At 55.4% G+C, this 27,144-nt stretch overlaps 1 protein-coding gene across 1 annotated transcript; it reads right to left on the reverse strand.

Annotated features, from left to right (window-relative positions):
- Positions 1 to 8,982: 8,982 nt before the first annotated feature.
- BAMBI (BMP and activin membrane bound inhibitor) lies at positions 8,983 to 18,183 on the reverse strand. Its single transcript, XM_016194099.2, has 3 exons — positions 17,978 to 18,183; positions 10,074 to 10,361; positions 8,983 to 9,710 (listed from the first exon to the last, which is right to left on the reverse strand). Exons 1-3 carry the CDS (start codon positions 18,051 to 18,053, stop codon positions 9,292 to 9,294), a joined length of 783 nt encoding a protein of 260 aa, XP_016049585.1. The 5' UTR covers positions 18,054 to 18,183; the 3' UTR covers positions 8,983 to 9,291.
- Positions 18,184 to 27,144: the final 8,961 nt, after the last annotated feature.

Here is a 27,144-nt window from a genome sequence, read left to right on the forward strand (position 1 = left end):
CTTTCCCATATTAGGGAGCTACTCTCTTTCCTGATCCAGCTTTCTGGTCCTTCTGCCAGCCATGACATCATCTCCCCAGACAATAACTAGGATCCACCTGCATATCAGATGTCAGGCTCAGGGGGAAAAAACTAGTATAGCCACAGGCCCTTTGGAATATAACTAAAATATGCCTACTAGCTATCTATATATAACATAGACACCCCCCACCCCAGCTCTTCATCTGCACTATTCCAGCCTTTAGGTCCATGGTTGTTCAACAATTTGTTTGGCTTTGTATGTTAACTCTCTTTTCAGCCACCAGGTTCCAGATGCCACCAGGATGCTGGCCAGACTTCCCTGGACAGATGACCCCACCAGTGTGTCCTGGAGCCCCGCTTCCCCCAGAGCCCTGCCCCATTAGGGAAAGAGAGAGACAGGCTGGGAGTATGGATCCACCTGTCAACACCCATGTTCAGCAGGGAAGCAATTACAGAAGCCAGACCTTCCACCTTCTGCACCCACAATGACCCTGGGTCCACGCTCCCAGAGGGATAAAGAATAGGAAAGCTGTCAGGGGAGGGGAGGGGATACAGAGTTCTGGGGGTGGGAACTGTGTGTGTGCCCCTCTTATCCTGTGGTTTTGTCAATGTTTCCTTTTTATAAATAGATTTAAAATATACATACATATATATATATCCTCTCATTTACCTTTGTTTGGACTTGGTAATGTAATAAAGTTGTTTATAGATTCCAGTTCCTTCTTATTGGAAACTCAAAGCTAAATCCACAGAAATGTCCCACTGAACAAGGCGACTGGCATGGAGCTCTGAATCAAAACCACACACACTCACCTCCATGGACGGGCTTTCAGATGAACTTGCACATCTGGTGAGCAAGAGACGGGCTTATGAAGTGTGGTGTTTCTCCACCTTGGGAAATTCCAAGGAGAAGAGACCAGGGTAAAGAGCTTTCTGTATTTCTCATGCTTTTCACAGCTAAAACAATTTTTGTTCCGTTAGGTTTGTAACATGAGATCTTTCAGAGTGAATTTACACAACAGTCTCTGACTTTATTAATTCATCAAAACCAACTTAGTTTTCTCATGTCTAAAAGCAAAATGCTGACTTCTCATACATTCCAGCCTCTGTTTACACACTGCCTTGAAAACTGTTCAATGTGAAATGATAGCTGATTACAAAGATTATTCAATTAACATGGCAGATATATGAACATATGGCATGAAATAGTTATTAGCTGATCATTCCTGGGCTCTATCCAGTTTTAGTCCTACCTTGTTCCAACTTGTAAGTGGCAGGTGGCTGGCCACAATCTGAAATGACTTTTGACCTGTCCTCTGGCCCTTGGCTATGAGAGAGACTGAGTCTCCAGAAAGCCTTGAGAGGCCCGAGGCATTACCCAGCGGCTCTCCTGAAGCACTGCCAAGGCAGCTCATCAGTGTCTTTGCAGCTTGCCAGGTGTGACGTTGAGCTGCCCCTAGAAGAAGCCCACTGGGAAATCACTGTCTTGCTGCAAGAAGTGAGCCCTCGTGCTCTCACGGCTCTGCCACCTGTTTTACAGTTCCAGCTCTCCGTTTCCAGAATCATACCACCATGTTTCCACTTGTGTGGAATCAAGAGAACTGGTACACATCAACTGGAAAAGAAAAAAAGGCCCAGAAGCAAGCACGTCCTCTCTAAGCCCTGTGAGAGCCCTGGTGGTTCTCTCTGAGAGGTGGGAGGGTGGGAACACAGAGCCCTGGTGTAGGTCGGGAGTGTGGTGTGGAGTTCTAATGGTGAGTCGACAATCCTGTAGCCCACTGCTAATCACAAATAAGAAAACCAAGAAGAAAAGAGTATCAGCGAGGTCCTGCAAAGCCATGCCGTGCCAGCTAGTTCACTGACAAGAACAGATTTACGGTATAAGATTGTGCCCCAAATAAAGACTCATCAAAAGCTAAAAGGGCATTACATTTCATTATTCCATCAGGCCTCAAGTCCTCAGACCCACAGTCTGCCTGTTTAAGAGGCCAACAGTGACAAAATGAATTGGGTAGTGAAAAGAGAAGTCAAACTGGTGTTCAGAGCATTTTTTTTCCTTTGTAAGTGTGATTTACAGAGCAACTAGCTAAAAATAATTTCATTGCAAGGAATTAAGTGGATTCTTTTTTTTTTAAACTAGGACCAATGCAAAATTCACAAAGTTCCCCAGACCAGTAGGGAAGCTATTTGTATACTGTTGGAAATGTCTACGGAGTACATTGCTACTAGCACTCATTTAGATTGTCCAAAGCAGGGGCCAGGTGTGGTGCACTGGGTTAAGCACACATAGTACGAAATACAAGGACCTGTGCTAGGCTCCCCACCTGCAGAGGGGTCGCTTCACAGATGGTGAAGCAGGTCTGCAGGTGTCTATTTTCCTCTTTCCCTCTCTCCCCTTCCTTCTCTCAATTTCTGTGTCCTATCCAAAAAAATAAAAATAAAAAAAATGGCCACAGCATGGGGGGTTGGGTGGTAGCGCAGCAGGTTAAGCGCACATGGCACAAAGTGCAAGGACCAGCAGTTCGAGCCCCCGGCTCCCCACCTGCAGGGGAGTCACTTCACAGGCGGTGAAGCAGGTCTGCAGGTGTCTGTCTTTCTCTCCCCCTCTCTGTCTTCCCCTCCTCTCTCCATTTCTCTCTGTCCTATCCAACAACAACGCCATCAGTAACAACAATAATAACTACAACAACAATAAAACAAGGGCAACAAAAGGGAAAATAAATAATAAAAAATTAAAATAAAAAAATGACCATAGCAGCAGTGATTTCATAGTGCAGACACCATAGTGATTTCATAGTGCAAGCCCCAACAATAGCTCTGGAGTCAAATAAATAAAATTTTTTTAAAATAAAAATAACACAGATTGTCCATAGCATTCACAAGCTGTTCAAAGCATTCTGAGAGACTCTGCCATTGAGTCTGCCTCTTAATACCCTCGGTGTTTAGCCGCCCAGAGCCACAGACACTCCTGAGGAATTCCATTCATCCCAATACTGAAAACAATAGGGACATAAACATGGACATGTCCTTGTTAGTAATCATTTAGACTTTTCAAAAAGGAAACAGTTACAAAGTCAAATCATTAGTTGTGATAGCAGTAAAAGTAGAAAGTTGAAAGCGGGAGTCGGGCTGTAGCACAGCGGGTTAAGCGCAGGTGGCGCAAAGCACAAGGACCGGCATAAGGATCCCGGTTCAAACCCCGGCTCCCCACCTGCAGGGGAGTCGCTTCACAGGCGGTGAAGCAGGTCTGCAGGTGTCTATCTTTCTCTCCCCCTCTCTGTCTTCCCCTCCTCTCTCCGTTTCTCTCTGTCCTATCCAACAACGACAACAACAATAATAACTACAACAATAAAACAACAAGGGCAACAAAAGGGAATAAATAAATAAAATAAAATAAATATTTTAAAAAAAAGAAAATTGAAAGCAAGCATATAAAATGCTAAATCCAGCCTACAGGTGGCTGAAGGTCTGCAAACCCCAAACTCCGCAAGGCCTAAAATATTAAGAAGTCAAGTGAAAATGGCAGCAGAGGAAGCGGCCTGTGAGGACAGCACAGCACTTGTGTGTCGCGTTCCAGCACCCTGGCATCCCGCCTCTCATGCCAGAGGAGTGCTCTGGGCTCTCTTGGAAAATGAGTAGCAGAATCCTACTTTTTAAAAATCCACAATAGTGGTCCGGGAGGTGGTGCAGTAGATAAAGCATCGGACTCTCAAGCATGAGGTCTTGAGTTTAATCCCCAGCAGCACAAGTACCAGAGTGATGTCTGGCTCTTTCTCTCTCCTCCTATGTTTCTCATTAATAAATAAATAAAATCTTTTTTTAAAAAAAAAACCCACAATAATGTACATAGTAAGCTCATATTTTTAAATTTTGAGGAATACTGAGCTATTCTAATTTTTTTTTAATTTATAAAATGGAAACACTGGGGCCAGGTGGTGGCGCACCTGGTTGAGCGCACATGTTACAGTGTGCAAGGACCCAGGTTCAAGCCCCTGGTCCCCACCTGCAGGGGGAAAACTTTGTGAGTGGCGAAGCAGGGCTGCAGGTGCCTCTCTGTCTATCTCCCCTACTCTCAATTTCTAGCTGTCTCTATCCAATAAATAAATATAATAAAAAAATTAAAATGGAAACACTGACAAGACCATAGGATTAGAGGGGCACAACTCCACACAATTCCCACCACCAGAACTCCATATCCCATCCCCTCCCCTGGTAGCTTTCTTATTCTTTATCCCTCTGGGAGTATGGACCCAAGGTCACTGTGGGATGCAGAAGGTGGAAGGTCTGGCTTCTGTCATTGCTTCCCCGCTGAACATGGGTGTTGACAGGTGGATCCATACTCCCAGCCTGCCTCTCTCTTTCCCTAATGGGGCAGGGCTCTGGGGAAGCGGGGCACCAGGACACATTGGTGGGGTCTACTCTAATTCTTCTAAGAGTCTTGTGTAGACTAACAGAATGGTTACTCTACTTCTAAGAAAGAGTCTTGTGTAGACTAACAGAATGGTTACTCTACTTCTAAGAGTCTTGTGTAGACTAACAGAATGGTTACTCTACTTCTAAGAAAGAGTCTTGTGTAGACTAACAGAATGGTTACTCTACTTCTAAGAGTCTTGTGTAGACTAACAAATGGTTACTGTACCTCCTCAAAATAATCTCACCAAGTGCTGCTGAGGTCCTCGTTTTATAGGAGACAATTCTGACACAAGTACAGACAACTCACAGGGACAAAGGCAGCATCTAAACACAGCCCGTGAGGCCTCAAACTGCGTCTGATCTCCATCCTGGATGGCTCTCCTCACTCACCACGCTGTGGAGCTCGGGCTGTTTGGGCTGAGACAGAGAGGAGGACCAATTAGAAGTTATGAGGGCGGAAAGAAAAAAGAAGCTGCCCTGGCCCCGAGAAGGCTAGTTCCAGATTCATGATACTAGACGCCGCTCCTTTCAAGCTTTTTGCTTATGATCAACCCTTATTGAAACCAGATTCACTCTTCAGAGGAGAGCTTTGTGTTTCTAAAGCAGACATGTTTGGTATTCTAGAAGGTCAACCCCCTATGGTGCAGTGTTTTTAATAAGATCAGCTCAGCAGAAATTAGAGACACTCTAGTCAACTCCTAAGAAGTCTCTGAGCCATGCACAGTCAGGGTGAAAGCAGCATAAAAGACACGCTTGCAGAGATCAGGTTTTTCAAAAGGGGTAAAATGGAAAGGGCATAGATACAGAAACATCGTGACAAATTGAGTACCATCTGTCTCCAGTTTGGTCAAATTTCCATATAGAAAGGACAGTTACTTTTGGAGGGAGTGCGGATGTCGGTATTAAGCAAAAAATTAAGCAAGAGTTGTTCGCGGGGGCCAGGCTGGCACTGACGCCTCAGATGTCTGAGGGAAGCAGGCACAGCCATCACCAGCCTCACATCGGCCAGCCGGCCAGGCACCCGTGAAGACCCCTCTAGCTCCACTCCTGGCCACTTCCACACCCGCAAAGGAAAGCAAAAGTAGGCTTTACACTCCGTGCTGAGTGACGCCTAGGCCGAGAAGTCCCTGATAGTTCACCAAACAGTCAGGCTTTGCTTACAGACCTCACTTTAAATTTTGGCCCAGACTCCCAGAGGGGTAAATGTTAGAAGATGACCAGAGGGCTTTGCTCTCCAACTCCATCAGGAGAGAAAAGGGACAAAACAAGGGGTGGGGTGGGGGAGGACACTCCAAAGTAGTAGGTGAGACTTAGAAAGAGACGGCAGGGGGCCAGGCGGTGGCACACCTTGCTGAGTGCACTTGTTCCAACGCACAAGGATCCTGGTTCAAACCCTCGGCCCCCATCTGCAGGGGAAAAGCTTTCCGAGTGATGAAGCAGGGCTGCAGGTTTCTCTCTCCCTCTCTCTCTATCGCCCCTCCCCTCTAGATTTCTGTCTCTATCCAATCAATAAAATAAAATAAGGAGGAGAAGGCAGGACCATGTTTTGGGAATATCAGTCAACCCCTGTCTGTGACCTTGAGAGAACCACTGCAGTTTGCAGCTTCTGGTTGGAGGATGAAGACACAGAATTCCAGTGGTGGGAAGGTGCGGGCTGCACCTGTCATCTCAAAGTGACGAAGCAACATTAAATCACTGATGACTTTTTAAACAATATATGTATTCCCTTTTGTTGCCCTTGTTGTATTGTAGTTATTATTGTTGTTGTTGTTGTTGATGTCATTGTTGGACAGGACAGAGAGAAATGGAGAGAGGAGGGTAGACAGAGAGGAGGAGAGAAAGATAGACACCTGCAGACCTGCTTCACTACCTGTGAAGTGACTCCCCTGCAAGTGGGGAGCCGGGGGCTCAAACCGGGAGCCTTATGCCGGTCCTTGCGCTTTGCGCCACCTGTGCTTAACCCACTGTGCTACCGTCCGGCTCCCGACACTAATGGCTTTCTTAAAAGACCTCACTTTAAGACAGGTGGCAGGAGCACGTGCAGATGAGGGATGGCAGAGGCAGAGCCAGTCTGCTGCCTGACTGGAGCCTGCCGTGGGCAGAACCACCCCCCAAACTGAACATGAACTCACGGTGGAAAACTCCAAGGCAGGTCACAGCACCAACGAGACATTACGCTCAGCCCTGTGGTGCTGCTGTCACTCAGCCTGGCCCGGGCCTCCCCTGCACAACAGAGCTAACTAGCTTCAAAGTGCTTCAAGGCACGACTTTAAATACTTCATTGCCGTGGTCCTGCAGGTGGCGCAGTGGATAAAGCACTGGACTCTCAAGCACAAGGTCCTGAGTTCAATCCCCAGCAGCACACGTACCGGAGTGGTGTCTGATACTTTCCCCCTAGCTTTCTCGTGAACCAATTCTTTAAAAAAAAATAACAAACAACAACAATAATAAATACTTCATTGCTTTAATTCCTGGTGAGCTGCACCAGTTCTTACTTAGTTGGCATTTGGAAGGAAGGGGGAGCAAAGACGAAAAAAGCAGACCAGCAGGGACAGCGTGGATATAAAATTGGCTAACCCAGTCTCTGGGCTCCCATGGTGCTTTACGCGGTTGATGTGTGAGGATGTGCAAGGAGCAAAGCAAGCCCTGCCAGGCAGGTAAAGGCTGGAATGTCACCTGTCAGTGCTGGTCAGCAACTTTCCTGGTGCCCTCAAATTCACTTGCAAACTGGACTTCTTTTTTTTTGCCTCCAGGGTTATTGCTGGGCTCAGTGCCTACACCATGAATCCTCTGCTCCTGGAAGCAATTTTTTTCCCTTTTGTTGACTTTGTTGTTTTATCACTGTTATGGTTATTGTTGTTGTTGTTGATGTCATTGTTGTTGGATAGGACAGAGAGAACTGGAGAGAGGAGGGGAAGACAGAGGAGGAGAGAAAGACAGACGCCTGCAGACCTGCTTCACCGCCTGTGAAGTGACTCCCCTGCAGGTGGGGAGCTGGGGGCTTGAACCAGGATCCTTCCGCCGGTCCCTGTGCTTTGCACCATGTTCTTAACCCGCTGCACTACTGCCCAACACCCGAACTCCATGACTTTTATGAATGATACCATTCGTTTGTGTCAGTAAGACTGTTCGTTTCAGAAAGTACAATGCCAATACCACCATTTATTAAAAGATTTGTTTATTCATAGCCTGTCTTGTCCAGGGCTGTGGTCTATACCATTCAGTAACCTAGATGCTCATTTTAAAGTAGTTATTTTAACGCATTCTTTCACTAACTTAACCTATCTGTCTTCTTGAGGGACCCAAATCATGTTTATCATAAAAGTCCCAGAAAATATGGGAAAAAAATTTCTTTGAAATGTTTAAAAGACATTTGTGAAAGTTTACCCCACACTCGAGTATACAGACTGTCAATTGCTAAGGAAAAGTTTCAAATATACAAGAGTTGAGAAAAAGCTTCCATGGCAAATTATTCTTATATTTAAGATATTAAAGATCTATTTGTAGGTCAAAATACATAGTGTGAAAACCCTATGTGAATGGAAATACTTAGCTGGATTAGTGGCTAAAGTCAGTGCTCTATTTGGGTGACATTAATAAAATGGTCACTTGGGGATGGAAGTCTCACTGTGTTATCTAAATCTCAGTAATAAATGATGTTCACTACTGAAAACCTTTCTGAAGATTGAGAAGTCAAAGAAAAGTATAACAACTCAGGCCCTGGAACATGATGGCAGAGGACCTAGTGGGGGTTGTACCACTAGATGGAAAAATGGGAAATGTTATGCATGTAAAAACTATTGCATTTACTGCCATCTATAAAACATTAATCCCCCAATAAAAAATAAATTAAAGAAAATAAAAAAAGAAAAGTAGACGACCGTGTTAAGGAAGATTTAGAAACTAGGAGCTTGGCTACTTTGGAGGTCCAAAATATTTAATTCAGCTTGCGACAGAGTAAACTGGTTCATTCACCAACGGTAAAAGTAGACAATGACTACAAAAACAATTGTTCTATATAGTATTTTTTTTTCCTTTTTTGGAGGTAGACATTTAAAAAAAGGGTTCCAGAGCAAATGGACCAAGTCGATAAATATCATCTTTGCTAAGGCAACTTTGGAAACTGATCAATCATACCTGACCTGCTATAAATAAGTTTAAGAGAACATTCGGTAAAAGCAAAAACAAAACAAAACAAAACGAAAATCTTTAAAAAAACAAAACAGATTTATCCTAACAAAAGCTGTGAACATAACACTGAACGAGGGACAGTACTCATTCAGAAATTCTCCATTCTCTAAGAAAACTATGTATGTGCATTACAAGAATGAACAGATTTGGCCTTGTTAAAAAAAAAAAAATCTAGCCAAATCCCAGTCGGAAACCAAATCTGAGCATCAAATCTTCATTTGCATAGCTGACACGTAGGTTCCTTACATTTCCCGTTCAGTTTTTAATTCATGGCGAGACGCTGCTAGACTTCAGACGATAACTCTATATGGATATACGTACATACCCATATATATATACTTAAGCTCTTTACAACAAATCAAGATGTAGGAGCTTACATGGAGTTTATTTAGGTGCTCAATTCTAGCTCCCTCAGATTCAAATAACTGTGGTAACAGTGTACACAGTCTTCTCCTCGCTTTCCATAATTTTAAAGCAAAGAACACATCTGGACTGTATTTAAGTCTGTGCAAATAATCCTTCAGAGGAAATATCCCAGATTCTGTCGCAGAGGTCACTGTCTCTCAGAGATGATTGCTCTGAGTTTGTTTTCATTCAGATAAAGTGCTCCTGTCCAGCAGAACTCAAAGGCCTCCAAGCGCCTGGAACCCCAGTTCAGACAAGACCGTCATACGAGCTCCAGCTTCCCGTGCCTGCCGCACGCGCCCCAGTGCACGAGCGACAGGATCTTGTCGTGGCTGAGGTCGGCTCGCCTCAGCTTGTCGCAGGTCAGGCAGCAGTTCTCGTGGCCGCTCACGGGCACCATGCGCTCCAAGTCCAGCTTGGCGACCTGCCCCTTGCGGGAGTGGTGTCTGTGGAAGCTGTAGTGCAGGCGTGAGAGCATCTGCTGCCGCTGGTCCCGCAGCCTCTTGTTCTCGCTGCGAAGCATCCTCAAGGCCAACATGACGAGCAGCACCAGGATCAGGCCCCCGGCGATGGGGACGGCTATGACGGCAGCCCGGAACCACAGCTCTCGGGAGGACGTGAGCTCCTGGACTTTGGTGATGAGGCCTCTGCTGCCCCCGTGCCGGGGCCGGTCCCCCTGGGCTGCGGGGCACAGACAGAAGGAGCACCGTTAGCCCGCCTGCAGCCCAGGACTCGCGCCCGCCCACTCAGATGCAGTGCGCGACCCGGTCGATGATTCAAAGCCTCCCAAAAGCCCCTCTTTTACAGACTGTCATTACTGAGTAGTAATGGTCCTTTAATGTCTTCAAAATGTTGAAAAAACAGGCAAAACCTATTACACAGACAGACATCTAATGCTCAGGCAGACATAAAAGCTACTCAGCGGAGACGCATCTAGTGCCTCTAATTACATTAACAATAAAATCAATAGCAGACACGCAGGGCTGGCGGTCAGGAGCCTGGACACGAGACCAGCGGCTGGGGGTGGGGTGGGCTTCCACCTACCTGAGGCCTCCCCCCTGGGAGCAGCAAGGACGTCCTGCAGCCCTCGGTAATTGCACATGTCTTCATGACAGCACTCCAACGTGGGCACAGTGGTGTCGGAGTGGTTTTGTGCCTGCTTGGCTCGGCAGACGTCTGCTGTGCTTGCGAGAGAGTCCAGGCAGCCATGGGTGAGCGGGGAATGTGTGTTCTGAGGATCGAGAAGTCTGGAGAAGCAGGCACTGAGCTCGGATTTACACATGTAGCCAGTGGCCACGCAGTGGGCAGCATCACAGTAGCACCTGATTTCACCTGTGAACAAAGGCACACTGCATCCAACTCCGCCGGAGGCCGCGCAGCCTGACGAGCCTGGTGCTACAAAGCCCACTCACGGCACCAGCTTCTCACACATCCACTTGGTGCTTACGATGGCAGACCGTGAACTCGGAAAGACCCCTGTGCCAGCCAGCATTTAAATTTCGACCCGTTTAAATGTGATTTCAGAATTTTAATATCAATAGGAGGACATCGATTTTCAATTTAAACTGAATTAGCTATCAAATGAAAAAAAAACCACTTTATTTCTGAAGGAAAATAATCACTGATTTCTCCCATGGTAAGACGATTTAGATTATTCATTCACTTTAATCTGATATGAACATGCAACCAAAAATGCCGGGCTTTTGTCAGTATAAATATTTGAACGGAACTACTGAATTGCTTACTACCTTGCATGGCTGTGCCAAGATTTAAGAGCTTTAGCTAACACCTTATAAAGTTATTAACTAGAAACACAACAATCTAGAAATCACTCCGGTCAGGGTGTTTTAAAACTATGAAACTGGGCAGCTATTTGCAACCTCTCTAGAAAAGGCAGACTATGCCTGTAAAGACTGTTTCGTGCAGAGGGGCTTTTAGTCAGTATATTGTAAAACAGGAACTAGGCAGTTTACAATTAGTGGTTTGCTTGCCAAAGTCAATTTCTTTCAGTCCAAATGGAAAGTCGTAAAGCTGGAGGCTGGGGGTGGGGGCTGCAAAGCCAACTTCTCCTCCCTCCCTGCTGTGCTGCATGTACTCAGCCTGGTATCTGGAGGCAGAGACGCTGACCCTGAAAACCCTCTGAAGTTGAATGAAAAATCCTTCGGAAACCTCAGCTTTTTCTACAAGAAGTGATCTCAAGTCGCCTTTATAAAACTTACTTTGCGAGCTGCAAGGCACTGCTAACATTTTGCTGCAACACCAGCTGAGACTCTTCAAAGATCTGGGTCTCAGAGTCATCACTGACATGGCACGCAGGCCGGTGGACTCTGGTCATTGTCACATGCGCAGACCAGGGGACTGACCCAGGCCTGGCTCACTCCTCCCACTGAAGCCCTGCCTGGGTCTAAACCCTCCTCCTGGAACTTAGACGCAGGGCTGGGCGGCGGGGGTGGGGGTGGCTGCAGCACAAAATCTCCCCACGCTCACCTTTGCTGCCCCTCTCTGAACAAAAAGTCTGGTTGAATTATCTGTCCTGCTTCCAGCCCACCCTTGGCATGCTCCGCTTCCCGGGGCTGCCAGAGTGAAGTCTTTCCAGGGAAGTCAACTTGACACAGGTATTCGGTCACTTGAGTTTAGCCACCCAAACAGGAGGCCTTGCCCCAGCTCTCTCCAAGTGTGGCCCAAGCCGGACCTCTGATCTGTGCATGCTGACTTACTTTCTGCAAAGCCATGAGGGGATGACAACACGTCCCTAGCCTGGCAAATTCCACGTGCAGATTTAAAGTTAAAAAATGTTAAAGGTCCATTTTGGTCCTATGAAGCTCTGACTGACTGCAGAAAAGGGGAGCTGAATGCAGGAGAAATGCCGCTTGACTGTTTTGAGAGCCTGTTTAAAAATACTGTATCTCCAGTGACCTCAAGCAGTCTAATAAAACTTTGACAGGTAACTAAGAAAGTTCTAACAACTTTTCCTTTTTAATTGGATCCCCATTTCTGCCAGGAGAATGGACTTTTGTGTAACTGTGCTAAACCTGTATTTCTGTCCTCTCAGAGTCTCCTCCCGTGCATGCAAAAGGCCAGGAAGGGGACTGGCATTTTGAAAGGGAACAATGCCCTTCTGTCTCCTTCTTGTTACTGTACGTGGTGATTAGACAGAAATGTCTGCCCAGGCAAGATGGCTGGAGGACCTGCTGCTTCTGCCTGTTTGAAGTCAGGGAGCCCCAGCCCCTCATTATATCATTATCAGACACATAGTTTCGGTATCTGCCTGCCCAGCCCGCCTCGCCTCCCGGCTGCAGGCTGTGTTTAGGGCTAATTACACCTTCCTCCCAAAGCAAATAAATACTGTAGCATCACCCTGGCAAGGCCCTCCCACCCCAGGCATGGGGGGTAGGATGGGATGCAGCAGCTCAGGGCAGAGTGGGGGTGCAGCCGGAGTGTAGGTCAGGGCAGAGTGGGGGAGCGGCTGGGTTGCAGGTCAGGGCAGAGTGGGGGAGTAGCTGGGGATGCAGCAGGGCAGAGTGGGGAGCAGCAGGCCACAGTGGGGAGCAGCAGGACAGAGTAGGGAGAAGCAGGGCAGAGTGGGGAGAAGCAGGCCACAGTGGGGAGCAGCAGGCCAGAGTGGGGAGCAGCAGGCCACAGTGGGGAGCAGCAGGGCAGAGTGGGGAGCAGCAGGGCCCAGTGGGGGAGCAGCAGGGCCCAGTGGGGAGCAGCAGGCCAGACTGGGGAGCAGCAGGGCCCACTGGGGAGCAGCAGGGCCGAGTGGGGAGCAGCAGGGCCGAGTGGAGAGCAGCAGGCCAGAGTGGGGAGCAGCAGGCCAGAGTGGGGAGCAGCATGGCCCAGTGGGGGAGCAGCAGGGCCCAGTGGGGAGCAGCAGGGCAGAGTGGGGAGAAGCAGGGCAGAGTAGGGAGCAGCAGGGCCCAGTGGGGGAGCAGCAGGGCCGAGTGGGGAGCAGCAGGCCAGAGTGGGGAGCAGCAGGCCAGAGTGGGGAGCAGCAGGCCAGAGTGGGAAGCAGCAGGGCCGACTGGGGAGCAGCAGGGCAGAGTGGGGAGCAGCAAAGCCGACTGGGGAGCAGCAGGGCAGAGTGGGGAGCAGCAGGGCAGAGTGGGGAGCAGCAGGGAAGAGTGGGGAGCAGCAGGGCGGAGTGGGGAGCAGCAGGCAGAGTGGGGAGCAGCAGGGCCGCACGGGGAGCAGCAGGGCAGAGTAGGGAGCAGCAGGGCCCAGTGGGGGAGCAGCAGGGCCGAGTGGGGAGCAGCAGAGCCAACTGGGGAGCAGCAGGCCAGAGTGGGGAGCAGCAGGGCCGACTGGGGAGCAGCAGGGCAGAGTGGGGAGCAGCAGGGCAGAGTGGGGAGCAGCAGGGTGGAGTGGGGAGCAGCAGGCAGAGTGGGGAGCAGCAGGGCCAAGTGGGGAGCAGCAGGGCCCAGTGGGGAGCAGCAGGGCCCAGTGGGGAGCAGCAGGGCCCAGTGGGGAGCAGCAGGCCAGACTGGGGAGCAGCAGGGCCCAGTGAGGGAGCAGCAGGGCCGAGTGGGGAGCAGCAGGCCAGACTGGGGAGCAGCAGGGCCGCATGGGGAGCAGCAGGCCAAAGTGGGGAGCAGCAGGGCGGAGTGGGGAGCAGCAGGCAGAGTGGGAAGCAGCAGGGCCGAGTGGGGAGCAGCAGGCCAGACTGGGGAGCAGCAGGGCCGCATGGAGAGCAGCAGGCCTGAGTGGGGAGCAGCAGGCCAGAGTGGGGAGCAGCAGGGCGGAGTGGGGAGCAGCAGGCAGAGTGGGGAGCAGCAGGGCCCAGTGGGGGAGCAGCAGGCCAGAGTGGGGAGCAGCAGGGAAGAGTGGGGAGAAGCAGGGCCCAGTGGGGAGCAGCAGGCCAGAGTGGGGAGCAGCAGGCAGAGTGGGGAGCAGCAGGCAGAGTGGGGAGCAGCAGGGCAGACTAGGGAGCAGCAGGGCCCAGTGGGGAGCAGCAGGGCCGAGTGGGGAGCATCAGGACCGAGTGGGGAGCAGCAGGGCCAAGTGGGGGAGAAGCAGGGCAGAGTGGGGAGAAGCAGGGCCCAGTGGGGAGCAGCAGGCCAGAGTGGGGAGCAGCACAGCCCAGTGGGGGAGCAGCAGGGCCCAGTGGGGAGCAACAAGGCAGAGTGGGGGTGCAGCAGGGCAGAGTGGGGAGCAGCAGGCCAGAGTGGGGAGCAGCAGGCCAGAGTGGGGAGCAGCAGGGCAGAGTGGGGAGCAGCAGGGCAGAGTGGGGAGCAGCAGGGCAGAGTAGGGAGCAGCAGGGCCCAGTGGGGGAGCAGCAGGGCCCAGTGGGGGAGCAGCAGGGCTCAGTGGGGAGCAGCAGGCCAGACTGGGGAGCAGCAGGGCCGACTGGGGAACAGCAGGCCTGAGTGGGGAGCATCAGGCAGAGTGGGGAGCAGCAGGGCCCAGTGGGGGAGCAGTAGGGCCCAGTGGGGAGCAGCATGGCAGAGTGGGGAGCAGTAGGCCAGAGTGGGGAGCAGCAGAGCCCAGTGCGGGAGCAGCAGGGCCAAGTGGGGAGCAGCAAGGCCAAGTGGGGAGCAGCAGGGCAGAGTGGGGAGCAGCAAGGCAGAGTGGGAGCAGCAGGGAAGAGTGGGGAGCAGCAGGGCAGTGGGGAGCAGCAGGCAGAGTGGGGAGCAGCAGGGCAGAGTGGGGAGCAGCAGGCCAGAGTGGGGAGCAGCAGGCCAGAGTGGGGAGCAGCAGGGCAGAGTGGGGGAGCAGCAGGTCCCAGTGGGGAGCAGCAGGGCCCAGTGGGGAGCAGCAGGCCAGAGTGGGGAGCAGCTGGGCAGAGTGGGGAGCTGCAGGGCAGAGTGGAGAGCAGCAGGGCCGAGTGGGGAGCAGCAGGCCCGACTAGGGAGCAGCAGGGCCCAGTGGGGGGAGCAGCAGGCCAGACTGGGGAGCAGCAGGGCCGACTGGGGAGCAGCAGGCCTGAGTGGGGAGCAGCAGGCAGAGTGGGGAGCAGCAGGCAAGAGTGGGGAGCAGCAGGGCAGAGTGGGGAGCAGCAGGGCCCAGTGGGGGAGCAGCAGGCAGAGTGGGGAGCAGCAGGCAAGAGTGGGGAGCAGCAGGGCAGAGTGGGGAGCAGCAGGGCCCAGTGGGGGAGCAGCAGGCAGAGTGGGGAGCAGCAGGCAAGAGTGGGGAGCAGCAGGGCAGAGTGGGGAGCAGCAGGGCCCAGTGGGGGAGCAGCAGGCAGAGTGGGGAGCAGCAGGGCAGAGTGGGGAGTAGCAGGGCAGAGTGGGGACCAGCAGGGCAGAGTAGGGAGCAACAGAGCAGAGTGGGGAGCAGCAGGCCAGAGTGGGGAGCAGCAGAGCAGAGTGGGGAGCAGCAGGGCAGAGTGGGGAGCAGCAGGGCAGAGTGGGGAGCAGCAGGGCAGAGTAGGGAGCAGCAGGGCCCAGTGGGGAGCAGCAGGCCAGACTGGGGAGCAGCAGGGCCGACTGGGGAGCAGCAGGCCTGAGTGGGGAGCAGCAGGCAGAGTGGGGAGCAGCAGGCAAGAGTGGGGAGCAGCAGGGCAGAGTGGGGAGCAGCAGGGCCCAGTGGGGGAGCAGCAGGCAGAGTGGGGAGCAGCAGGCAAGAGTGGGGAGCAGCAGGGCAGAGTGGGGAGCAGCAGGGCCCAGTGGGGGAGCAGCAGGCAGAGTGGGGAGCAGCAGGCAAGAGTGGGGAGCAGCAGGGCAGAGTGGGGAGCAGCAGGGCCCAGTGGGGGAGCAGCAGGCAGAGTGGGGAGCAGCAGGGCAGAGTGGGGAGTAGCAGGGCAGAGTGGGGACCAGCAGGGCAGAGTAGGGAGCAACAGAGCAGAGTGGGGAGCAGCAGGCCAGAGTGGGGAGCAGCAGAGCAGAGTGGGGAGCAGCAGGGCAGAGTGGGGAGCAGCAGGGCAGAGTGGGGAGCAGCAGGGCAGAGTAGGGAGCAGCAGGGCCCAGTGGGGAGCAGCAGGCCAGAGTGGGGAGCAGCAGGCAAGAGTGGGGAGCAGCAGGCAGAGTGGGGAGCAGCAGGCCAGAGTGGGGAGCAGCAGGCCAGAGTGGGGAGCAGCAGGCCAGAGTGGGGAGCAGCAGGGCCCAGTGGGGAGCAGCAGGCCAGAGTGGGGAGCAGCAGGCAAGAGTGGGGAGCAGCAGGGCCCAGTGGGGAGCAGCAGGCCAGAGTGGGGAGCAGCAGGCCAGAGTAGGGAGCAGCAGGCCAGAGTGAGAGCAGCAGGGCCCAGTGGGGAGCAGCAGGCCAGAGTGGGGAGCAGCAGGGCCCAGTGGGGAGCAGCAGGCCAGAGTGGGGAGCAGCAGGGCCCAGTGGGGAGCAGCAGGCCAGAGTGGGGAACAGCAGGCCAGAGTGGGGAGCAGCAGGCCAGAGTGGGGAGCAGCAGGGCAGAGTGGGGAGAAGCAGGGCAGAGTGGGGAGCACAGGGCAGAGTGGGGAGCAGCAGGGCAGAGTGGGGAGCTGCAGGCCAGAGTGGGGAGAAGCAGGGCAGAGTGGGGAGCAGCAGGGCCCAGTGGGGGAGCAGCAGGCAGAGTGGGGAGCAGTAGGGCATAGTGGGGAGCAGCAGGGCAGAGTGGGGAGCAGCAGGGCAGAGTGGGGAGCAGCAGGGCCCAGTGGGGAGCAGCAGGCCAGAGTGGGGAGCAGCAGGGCCGAGTAGGGAGCAGCAGGGCCCAGTGGGGAGCAGCAGGGCAGAGTATGTGCTGGAAGCTGGGTCCCGCAGCAGCAGCTTCCTGTGTTGTGGGGAGGCGAGAGTGGGCGCAGGGGTGCTGAGCCCTGGCCACTGGATGCTGTCTTGCTACATGAGATGCTGCTGGTTGAGCAAAGCCACTCCGATCCTTTCCTTCTATTTTTTATTTTGTTTGTTTTCTGAGAAGTTTGCAGAATGAGGACTGGACAAGATGGGCTCACTCAAGCAGCCACATCTGCTCAGCACAGACACCAGGGGGACAGAGACTCTCCAACAGAGACACCCACGGGGACAGAGACTCTCCAACAGAGACACCCAGGGGCAGAGACACCCGGGGGCAGAGACACCCGGGGGCAGAGACTCCCGGGGACAGAGACACCCGGGGACAGAGACACCCAGGGGCAGAGACACCAAGGGGGCAGAGACACCCGGGGGCAGAGACACCCGGGGGCAGAGACACCCAGGGACAGAGACACCCGGGGGGCAAAGACACCCAGGGGACAGAGACACCCAGAGGCAGAGACACCCAGGGGCAGAGACACCCAGGGACAGAGACACCCAGGGGCAGAGACACCAAGGGGGCAGAGACACCCGGGGGCAGAGACACCCGGGGGCAGAGACACCCAGGGACAGAGACACCCGGGGGGCAAAGACACCCGGGGGACAGAGACACCCAGAGGCAGAGACACCCAGGGGCAGAGACACCCAGGGACAGAGACACCCAGGGGCAGAGACAGCCGGGGGGCAGAGACACCCAGGGGACAGAGACACACGGGGGACAGAGACACCCGGGGGCAGAGACACCCGGGGGCAGAGACACCCGGGGGCAGAGACACCCGGGGGGCAGAGACACCCAGGGGCAGAGACACCCAAGTGCAGAGACACCCACAGGGGGCAGAGACTCCCAGGGGCAGAGACACCCAGGGGACAGAGACACCCAGGGACAGAGACACCCAGGGGGCAGAGACACCCAGGGACAGAGACACCCGGGGGGCAGAGACACCCAGGGGCAGAGACACCCGGGGGGCAGAGACACCCGGGGGGGGCAGAGACACCCCGGGGCAGAGACACCCAGGGGCAGAGACCCTCCAGCAGCACGACGAGGTGGACAGTCTACGCAGGGCGCCCGGCAGGGTCGCTGCACCCCGGCCAGCGCCGCCCACTGCCCGCGAGCGGACACGCGAGAACCTTCGAGCACCGCGGCCCTGGGTCCGACTCCCCGCGGCCCCTGCGGAGGGGCCTCGCCCCCAGCTCAGCACCGGCGGCCTGAACCCCGCGACCGCACCGCACCGCACCGCACCCCGCGCACGCACCTTTGGTGAGCAGCACGGCCATGGCGCAGAGCTCCAGCTGCAGCCAGATGAAGATGGAGCTGGGGTGGCGATCCATGGGCGCCCTCGGCGCGCAGACCGGGCAGCAGCGCCAGCGACACGGCCCCCGCCCTCCGGGCAGGCGGCTCCAGCCCGCGCTCCCGCCGCCGCCTCCCGCCTCCCGCCGCCGCCTCCCGCCGCCGCCTCCCGCCTCCCGCGCCAGAGGCCGAAGCCGACTGCGCCGCCGCCCGCCGCCGCCCGCACCCTAAATAGTGCCCTGGGGTGGGGGTGGGGGGCTGGTCAGGCTACGCCCCTGCCCCGCCGGCGCCGTCCGATTGGTCACCGGTGCGGGTCAATCACCCACGAGTCCCGCCTCCGCCCACCGACACCGCTCGATTGGTCAAAAGCGCCCGTCAATCAGACCTGCCCCGCCTTAGAGCATTTTTATTGGCCACTAGGCCCGCCAATCATCCTGCCCCGGCGGGCGCGCGGACGCTGGCCAGCAGCTCTCGGTGCCTAGGGCCGCGCTCCCCCTGGCGGCGCCTGTCCCGGATCGATGCGGTCGAGACGGGCGGCCTGGCGGCAGGAGCCGAGCCTCGGGAGCGGACGCTGCAGGAGGAACCCGGCGCCAGCCCTGGAACACGGCCGACTCGCAGACACCGCGGGGTTCCTTCCCTGCCCGCCCCGAACGCACCCGCCCCGGACCGCGGACACCGGACCCCGGACACCCCGGACACCCCGCCGGACCCCGGACACCGGACCGCGGACACAGGACACCGGACACCCCGCACCCCGGACACCCCGCCCCAGACACCCCGCACCCCGGAAAACCCGCACCCCGGACACCCAGGACCCGGACACCCCACACCCAGGACCCAGCACCCCGACACCCAGCACCCCAGACACCCCGGACCCCTGACACCCCGCACACCGGACACCCCGCACACCGGATACCCCGGACCCCGGACACCCCGGACCCCGGACACCCCGCACCCCGCACCCCGGTCACCCAGCACCCCGAACACCCCGCCCCGCACCCCGGACACCCCGGACCCCGGACACCCCGCACCCCAGACACCTCGCACCCCGGACACCCCGCACCCCAGACACCCCGCGCCGGACACCCCGGACCCCGGACACCTCGCACCCCGGACACCACGCATCCCGGACACCCCCGACACCCCGCACCCCGGACACCCCAGCACCCCGGACACCCCGGACGCCTGACACCCCGCACACCGGATACCCCGCACACCGGACACCCCGCCCCGGACACCCCGCACCCCGTATACCCCGGACACCCCGGACCCCGGACACCCCGCACCCCGGACACCCCGCCCCGCACCCCGGACACCCAGCACCCCGGACACCCCGCACGCCGGACACCCCGCCCCGGACACCCCGCACCCCGGACACCCCGCCCAGGACACCCCGCACCCCGGACACCCCGCCCCGGACACCCCGCACCCCGGACACCCCGGACCCCGACAACTCGCACCCCGGACACCACGCATCCCGGACACCCCTGACACCCCGCACCCCGGACACCCCAGACCCCGGACACCCCGCACCCCGGATACCCCGGACCCCGGACACCCCGCACACCGGACACCCAGCACCCCGGACACCCTGGACCCCGGACACCCCGCACCCAGGACACCCCGCCCCGGACACCCCGGACCCTGGACACCCCGCACCCCGGACACCCCGCCCCGGACACCCCGCACCCCGGATACCCCGGACACCCCGCACCCCAGACACCCCGCACCCCGACACCCAGCACCCCGGACACCCCGCACCCCGGATACCCCGGACACCCCGCACCCAGGACACCCCGCCCCGGACACCCCGCCCCCGGACACCCCGCGCTCCGGACACCCCGCACCCCGACACCCCGCCCCGGACACCCCGCACCCCGGACTCCCCGCCCCGGACACCCCGGACTCCCCGCCCCGGACACCCCGGACTCCCCGGACCCTGGACACCACGGACCCCGGACACCCCGCACCCCGGACTCCCCGGACCCTTGACACCACGGACCCCGGACACCCAGCACCCCAGACACCCCGCCCCGCACCCCGGACACCCCGCACCCCGGACACCCCGGACCCCCGCCTCCTGCCTCCCGCCAGCCTCCCTGGGCTCAGACCCCCGAGCTGCTTCCTCTCGCAGAGCTTCAGAACCATCCGGGGGCTCGTGAAGCAGGGGGACGGCAGCGCCCAGAGCGCGGATGAGTCTGAGAGGCCCGGAAGCTTGGTTTCGGAGCTCTCGGTGCTGATGTGCCGGAGAACGTTTGCCCAAGAGCTGTGCTGCAGGCACCCCAGTCCCCAGAGCCTGTGGGAGCTGAGCGGGGACCATGGACTCCCAGAACTCAGCCTGCGCACAGGTCTCCCTGTGCTCCCGGACCCCCAGGCAGCCCGGTGCCAGTTCACAGGGACATGCGCCGGGTGCCGTGCCCCACGGTCAGCCCCGAGGGGACGTGCCTGCACGGACGCGCCTGCACGGACGCGCCTGCACGGACTCGGCTGCACGGACGCGCCTGCACGGACGCGCCTGCACGGACTCGCCTGCACCGACTCGCCTGCATGGACTCGGGCTGCACGGACGCGCCTGCACGGACGCGCCTGCACGGACGCGCCTGCACAGACTCGCCTGCATGCATCCACGGCGGCCAGGTGAAGCAGGCAGGTAGTGTGCTCTGCCAGCCAACAGCTGAGGTGTCCTTGGGACAAAAGGATGGAGCTGGTGGTGTTGTGCTTAGCGAAATAACTACTGGGCATTTTTGCTCGTCTAGTTTTCAAGATTCATTCGCATTTTAATGAGAAAAAACAAAAAGTAGCCGACCTGCCTCAGACTTTGTGACTATGGGGTTAGAGGGGAGAGCACAGACTTTGGTGATGGTCACAGTTTGGAAAGAGCGCCTGTCGTCCTATGACTGTGTGAACCATCAAAAGTCACCAGCACAAAATACTACCTCATCTCTGGCGTGTTGGGGGGGGGGTGGGGGGTGGGGTGGGGGGTGGGGGGGGTGGCCTGTCCCACAGCAGCGGCTCTGTACTGCGGACGTGAAGCGCAGACACTTGGTGGCCAGCGCTGACCGCACACAGAGCGCAGCCCCGCCTGGTCCTGAGCACCCGCAGGGACACGAGGGACCGACAAGACAGAGACGGAGACCAGTGTGGCAGGGCGCCTCTCAGGGCCCCACCGCCAGGCCCTCCAGGCGGGAGCCACAGCAGAGCGGCCGCTGAGCACGGCCCTGGCTGAGCGCAGGACTGAGGTCACCGCAAGGTCCGTTTTCTCTTGAAACGAGACAAACTGAAAGGCGTCCAGTCCGACACACACCTGCCCACACGCCGCCCCCCCCCCCCCTCAGGTCGTGTCAGCTCCAGCTGCAGTGTCTGCCGGTGCCGCGGGCCCTTTACTTGACTAAGTGTCCCCTCACCGGGCACCTTGAGCCGCGGGCCCTTTACTGACTGAGTGTCCCTGCAATCAGCACCTTGAGCCGCGGGCCCTTTACTTGATGAGTGTCCCTGCAATCAGCACCTTGAGCCTCGGGCCCTTTATTGACTGAGTGTCCCTGCACCTGGCACCTTGAGCCTCGGGCCCTTTAGTTGACTGAGTGTCCCCGCACCCGGCACCTTGAGTCAGAGCAGCAGGATCCAACGCGGCCAAAACCCGCAGAGATGCTCCTGCAGCAGTGTGAGCACCATCACTCTACCCAGAGCACACTGCGCAGCCAGTCAGCCAGAGACACTCTGCTCTCAGTACCCCACACACTGGGGGGACTCTGCTGTCAGGACCCCACACACTGGGGAGACTCTGCTGTCAGGACCCCACACACTGGGAGACTCTGCTCTCAGTACCCCACACACTGGGGAGACTCTGCTCTCAGTACCCCACACACTGGGGAGACTCTGCTGTCAGGACCCCACACACTGGGAGACTCTGCTCTCAGTACCCCACATGCTGGGAGGACTCTGCTGTCAATACCCCACACACTGGGAGACTCTGCTGTCAGTACCCCACACACTGGGAGGACTCTGCTCTCAGTACCCCACACACTGGGAGACTCTGCTGTCAGTACCCCACACACTGGGAGGACTCTGCTGTCAGTACCCCACACACTCAGGGCAGAAACATCTCGATGGCACATACACAGTTCCAAGGTGAGCAAGTGCCTGGGAGGTGGGGTTGGCGCTGACACGGAGCCACACGGGGCACCTGGCAGTTCTGAGGCAGCTCAGGCCAAGGAGGTAGCAGGCCAAGCCCCACACTGTGTCTGGCCCCATCACGTAGACCGGGAGTGTGGCATAGCAGAGATGTATGATGCCCTTGAATCTCAGACCAGGAAAGGGCCAGGGAGAGTTGGATGGTCCCCAGTCCAGGCCTCTAAGCAAGGACAGAACTTAGTAGATAAAAAGGAGGAAGAGGGGCTAGACAGCGGCATGCCATGCATAAGGACTCGGGCTGAGCCCCTGCTCCACAATATGACACTGCAGGTGTCTCTTTCCCTCTATCTCCTCCTCCGCTCTGTTTCTGTATCTCTATTCAATAAAGTAGAAAAGAGAAAAGAAAAACAGTTCAAGATAAATCAGAGGCATTTTCGACAGTTAATACCAGCAAAACCCAGGGCAGCCTGTCAAGGAAGCAAATGGGGCAGGAAATCAGCCAAGGGCTGCGCCTGGTGGGGCAAGGGGTGCGGAAGCTCCCAGGCAACACTGTGACCGGGTCTCTCCTGCAGGGTCTCTGCACCGCACCGCAGTGGGCGGCAGGCCACATGCCTCTCGCTCTCACCAGGTACCGGTGGGCAGTGGCCGGGAGTGAGTGACAGCTCCCTGCTGGCTTTGCAGAGCGACCAGGCCATGGGAGCGGCCACCTCTGGGCAGCACAGCCCGGCACTCAGACATCATTCCTGGGCGTCTTCCCACAGCCTCACGCACACATGCAGCTGCTGTGCCCATGGCACGGCTGCTACCCCGCCGGGCCTCCTGGCGACAGGCTGGCTGTCACCTCCTCCCTCAGACCCCCGCCCCTGCTGAGCTGAGACCCTCCAGGACAGGTGAGAGGTGGGGAAGCCAGGGTTTGGGGACAAGGCAGGGAAGGACTTGTGTTTTCATACTGAAGCAGAGGCAGAAGATGCAGACTGTGAGGAGACATCGCCTAGCCGCTCGGTCTGGCGCACGTGAGAGCCAGGACTCCGCAGGGCCTCCAGTCGGGGCTTGCAGCACCCAGCTCCCACCTGCGGGGGCCAAGCGGCACTCTGGCCTCTCTCAGTGCCTGGCTCGTGATGAGTGTGACTTCGGTGGTTCAAGCACAAGCAGGAGCCCTTTGACAGAGTACAGATCAGCTTCCCCAGGTGTCTGCTGTCATCCCCGCTGTCACCTGGGCCACCATCTGGCGGGTTAGTCGGGGCTGTGCCAGCTGACTGTGGCCCCACAGCGCCCCCTGCTGTCCTCAGAGGGTGACCCTGGGCCTCCAGCCTGGTGGCCGCACTGACACCCAGTGCTCCTGACACAGCTTCAAACATTTATTTATAAAACAAAATCAAACAAATAAAAAAACCCACATGGTTTCAAGGACTGGGGAGACAGTACAGTGGTTCTGCAAAACCTCTGAGGCTCTGAGGTCCCAGGTTCAATCCTCAGCACTGCTACACCCAGACTGAGCAGGGTCCTAGTGTGTGTCTCTCTCTCAAATCAACCTTTACATAAAGATGATGAAATGATAATAGTATATAAAAAACTATGTAAGCACAGAAAAACTGATCAAATTCTCATGGTAAGCAAAAAACAAAAATGAGAACAGAAGCACTTAAAAATTAATGAGATTGAGTAATCCATCAGGGAACAGGATCCAAAGACAAAGCAGATATAAACCTGCTGGTGAGAGGAGATGGGAAGCCACCAAGATACAGAACAACCAGAAAACAAGATACAAAGAAGCAGTGCTCTTTAAGCCACCCTAAGTGTGAGTAGTTCACTGACTACAAGCAATTTTTTTTTTCTTTTCTTTTGCCTCCAGGGTTATTGCTGGGGCTCAGTGCCTGCACCACTGCTCCTGGAGACCATTTATTTTCCCTTTTGTGGTCCTTGTTGTTTTATTGTTGTGGTTATTATTGTTGTTGTTGTTGTTGCTGTCCTTGGGTAGGACAGAGAGAAATGGAGAGAGGAGGGGAAGACAGAGAGGGGGAGAGAAAGACACCTACAGACCTGCTTCACCGCCTGTGAAGTGACTCCCCTGCAGGTGGGGAGCCAGGGACTCGAACCGGGGTTGTTACGATGGTCCTTGCACTTTCCACCATGTGTGCTTAACCCGCTGTGCTACCACCCTACTCACAAGCATCTTCTTTTTAAAAATCAGGATATGGGGAGTCGGGCTGTAGCGCAGCGGGTTAAGCGCAGGCGGCGCAAAGCACAGGGACCGGCATAAGGATCCCGGTTCGAACCCCGGCTCCCCACCTGCAGGGGAGTCGCTTCACAGGTGGTGAAGCAGGTCTGCAGGTGTCTGTCTTTCCCTCCTCCTCTCTGTCTTCCCCTCCTCTCTCCATTTCTCTCTGTCCTATCCAACAACAACAACAATAATAACTACAACAATAAAACAACAAGGGCAACAAAAGGGAATAAATAAATAAAATAAATTTTTTTAAAAAAAGAAAAATAAAATAAAGTCAGGATATATGTAGACTGTACCTGTAACTTAAAACAAACACACAGTTACAATGAAAGGTTGGAGAAAAATAAGCCAAAACATAGAGAGCAGGGCTGAGACATACTCTTACTCCACTGTGAACAAAGACGGAAGGGGTTCTTTCAGAACAGCACGATGGGACCCGAGAGTGAAGCAAGAGAGGAAATGAAAGACAACTGCGGATGGTTCACCATAGCCTCAGCAAGTGAACTGGCGAACCGTAGCAAGGCCTAGACCTCTAGGTTCTGAGATCCACCTCAGGTTTATTGTCAGGAGGACGGCCGAGAGCCTGGGCTGACACCTGCCAGCTGTGGGGCTGAGAGCCTGGGCTGACACCTGGGAGCTACCAGCTGTGGGGCCGAGAGCCTGGGCTGATACCTGCCAGCTGTGGGGCCGAGAACCTGGGCTGACACCTGGGCTGACACCTACCAGCTGTGGGGCCGAGAACCTGGGCTGACACCTGCCAGCTGTGGGGCCGAGAGCCTGGGCTGACACGTGGGCTGACACCTGCCAGCTATGGGGCCGAGAACCTGGGCTGACACCTGCCAGCTGTGGGGCCGAGAGCCTGGGCTGACACCTGGGCTGACACCTGCCAGCTGTGGGGCCGAGAACCTGGGCTGACACCTGCCAGCTGTGGGGCCGAGAGCCTGGGCTGACACCTGGGCTGACACCTGCCAGCTGTGGGGCCGAGAACCTGGGCTGACACCTGCCAGCTGTGGGGCCGAGAGCCTGGGCTGACACCTGGGCTGACACCTGCCAGCTGTGGGGCCGACAGTGGGCTGACACCTGGGGGTTCCAGCTGTGCTCCTGGGGTCTCACAGCAAGTGAAGCCGATGGAGCCCTAGAGCTTTGATGCAAATGATCTTTGACATTTCAGGGCTCATCTACGACAGCAGAAAGACTGAGGTCCAGATGATGACTTTTAACTTGCTGGCCAGTTTTTCCCATTTTGAACATCTGCTCCGTCTACACAGATCTGAAGCGTTACGTGTGCTCCCGCTTGTTCTGGATGGTCCGTGCCGTAGTCCTGTCTGCTATTCCCGTAACTGGTGCTCTCTATGGGATATTAGTGCAGGCAGCACGCAGTCATACTAGTGCTTTTAAAGATCTGTTTCTGAAGGAGGGGAACCACAACATCACTCGGGCACAGGCAGTGTCAGGGCTGGGCTCGGGACCCCACTCACACCGGTGAGTCCAGCACAGCACCTGTAAATGTGCTTAAGAGATTTTAAGCTCAAGTCACAAAATCCTTAGTGATACATAAACTGATTTTTAGACGAACATAGGTATCTTTCTATTAACATGCCTGCCTGTATACAGAAGAAAGATTTGAACACTTTAAGAAAATACTTTCTTATTCAGAATATACATGTTTCCCATGTAGGTCATATTCTGTACTCTGTACTTTTTCACATCCATCTCATTCATATCTTCCCTTGTCTTCCCCACTCACTGTATTGAGAAATACTTGGGAAATGAAATACTGGTTATGCAAAAAACACTGTCCTGCCTGAGGCTACAGAGTTCCAGGTTCAATCTATTATTTTTTATTTATTTTTTTAAATAATTTATTTCTTTATTGGGGAATTAATGTTTTACATTCAACAGTAAATACAATAGTTTGTACATGCATAACATTCCCCAGATTCCCATTTAACAATACAACCCCCACTATGTCATTCATCATCTTTCATGGACCTGTATTCTCCCCACCCACCCACCCACCCCAGAGTCTTTTACTTTGGTGCAATACGCCAACTCCATTTCAGGTTCGACTTGTGTTTTCTTTTCTAATCTTGTTTTTCAACTTCGGCCTGAGAGTGAGATCATCCCATATTCATCCTTCTGTTTCTGACTTATTTCACTCAACATGATTTTTTCAAGGTCCATCCAAGATCGGCTGAAAACGGTGAAGTCACCATTTTTTACAGCTGAGTAGTATTCCATTGTGTATATAGACCACAACTTGCTCAGCCCAATCTATTATTTTTTAATTTATTTTTATTATTGGATAGAGACAGAGAGAAATTGAGAGGGAAGGGGAGGGGAGGTAGAGAGGGGGAGAGGGACAGAGAGACATCTGCAGCCCTGCTTCACCACTCATGAAGCTTCCCCCCTCGGGTTCAGTCTCTCACACCACCACATGCCAGAGTTGAGCAGTGCTCAGCCTTTAATCCATATTTCATGTTGTTTTGAATGAGTGGTATGAGAGAGGTCCAATTTCATTGGTTTTCGGGCGTACATCTAGTGTGCGCAGATATAAGTGGTTAATACTAAGTCTTCATGGTTGGTTTTTACATATTTATTTATTTATTTCCTTTGGTTGCCCTTGTTGTTTTATTGTAGTAGTTATTATTGTTGTTGATGTTGTCATTGTTGGATAGGACAGAGAGAAATGGAAAGAGGAGGGGAAGACAGAAAGAGGGAGAGAGAGAGAGAGACACCTGCAGATCTGCTTCACTAGCTGTGAAGCAACTCCTTCT

The sequence above is a fragment of the Erinaceus europaeus genome, chromosome 6, assembly GCF_950295315.1.
Source record: "Erinaceus europaeus chromosome 6, mEriEur2.1, whole genome shotgun sequence".
Lineage (NCBI taxonomy): Eukaryota > Metazoa > Chordata > Mammalia > Eulipotyphla > Erinaceidae > Erinaceus > Erinaceus europaeus.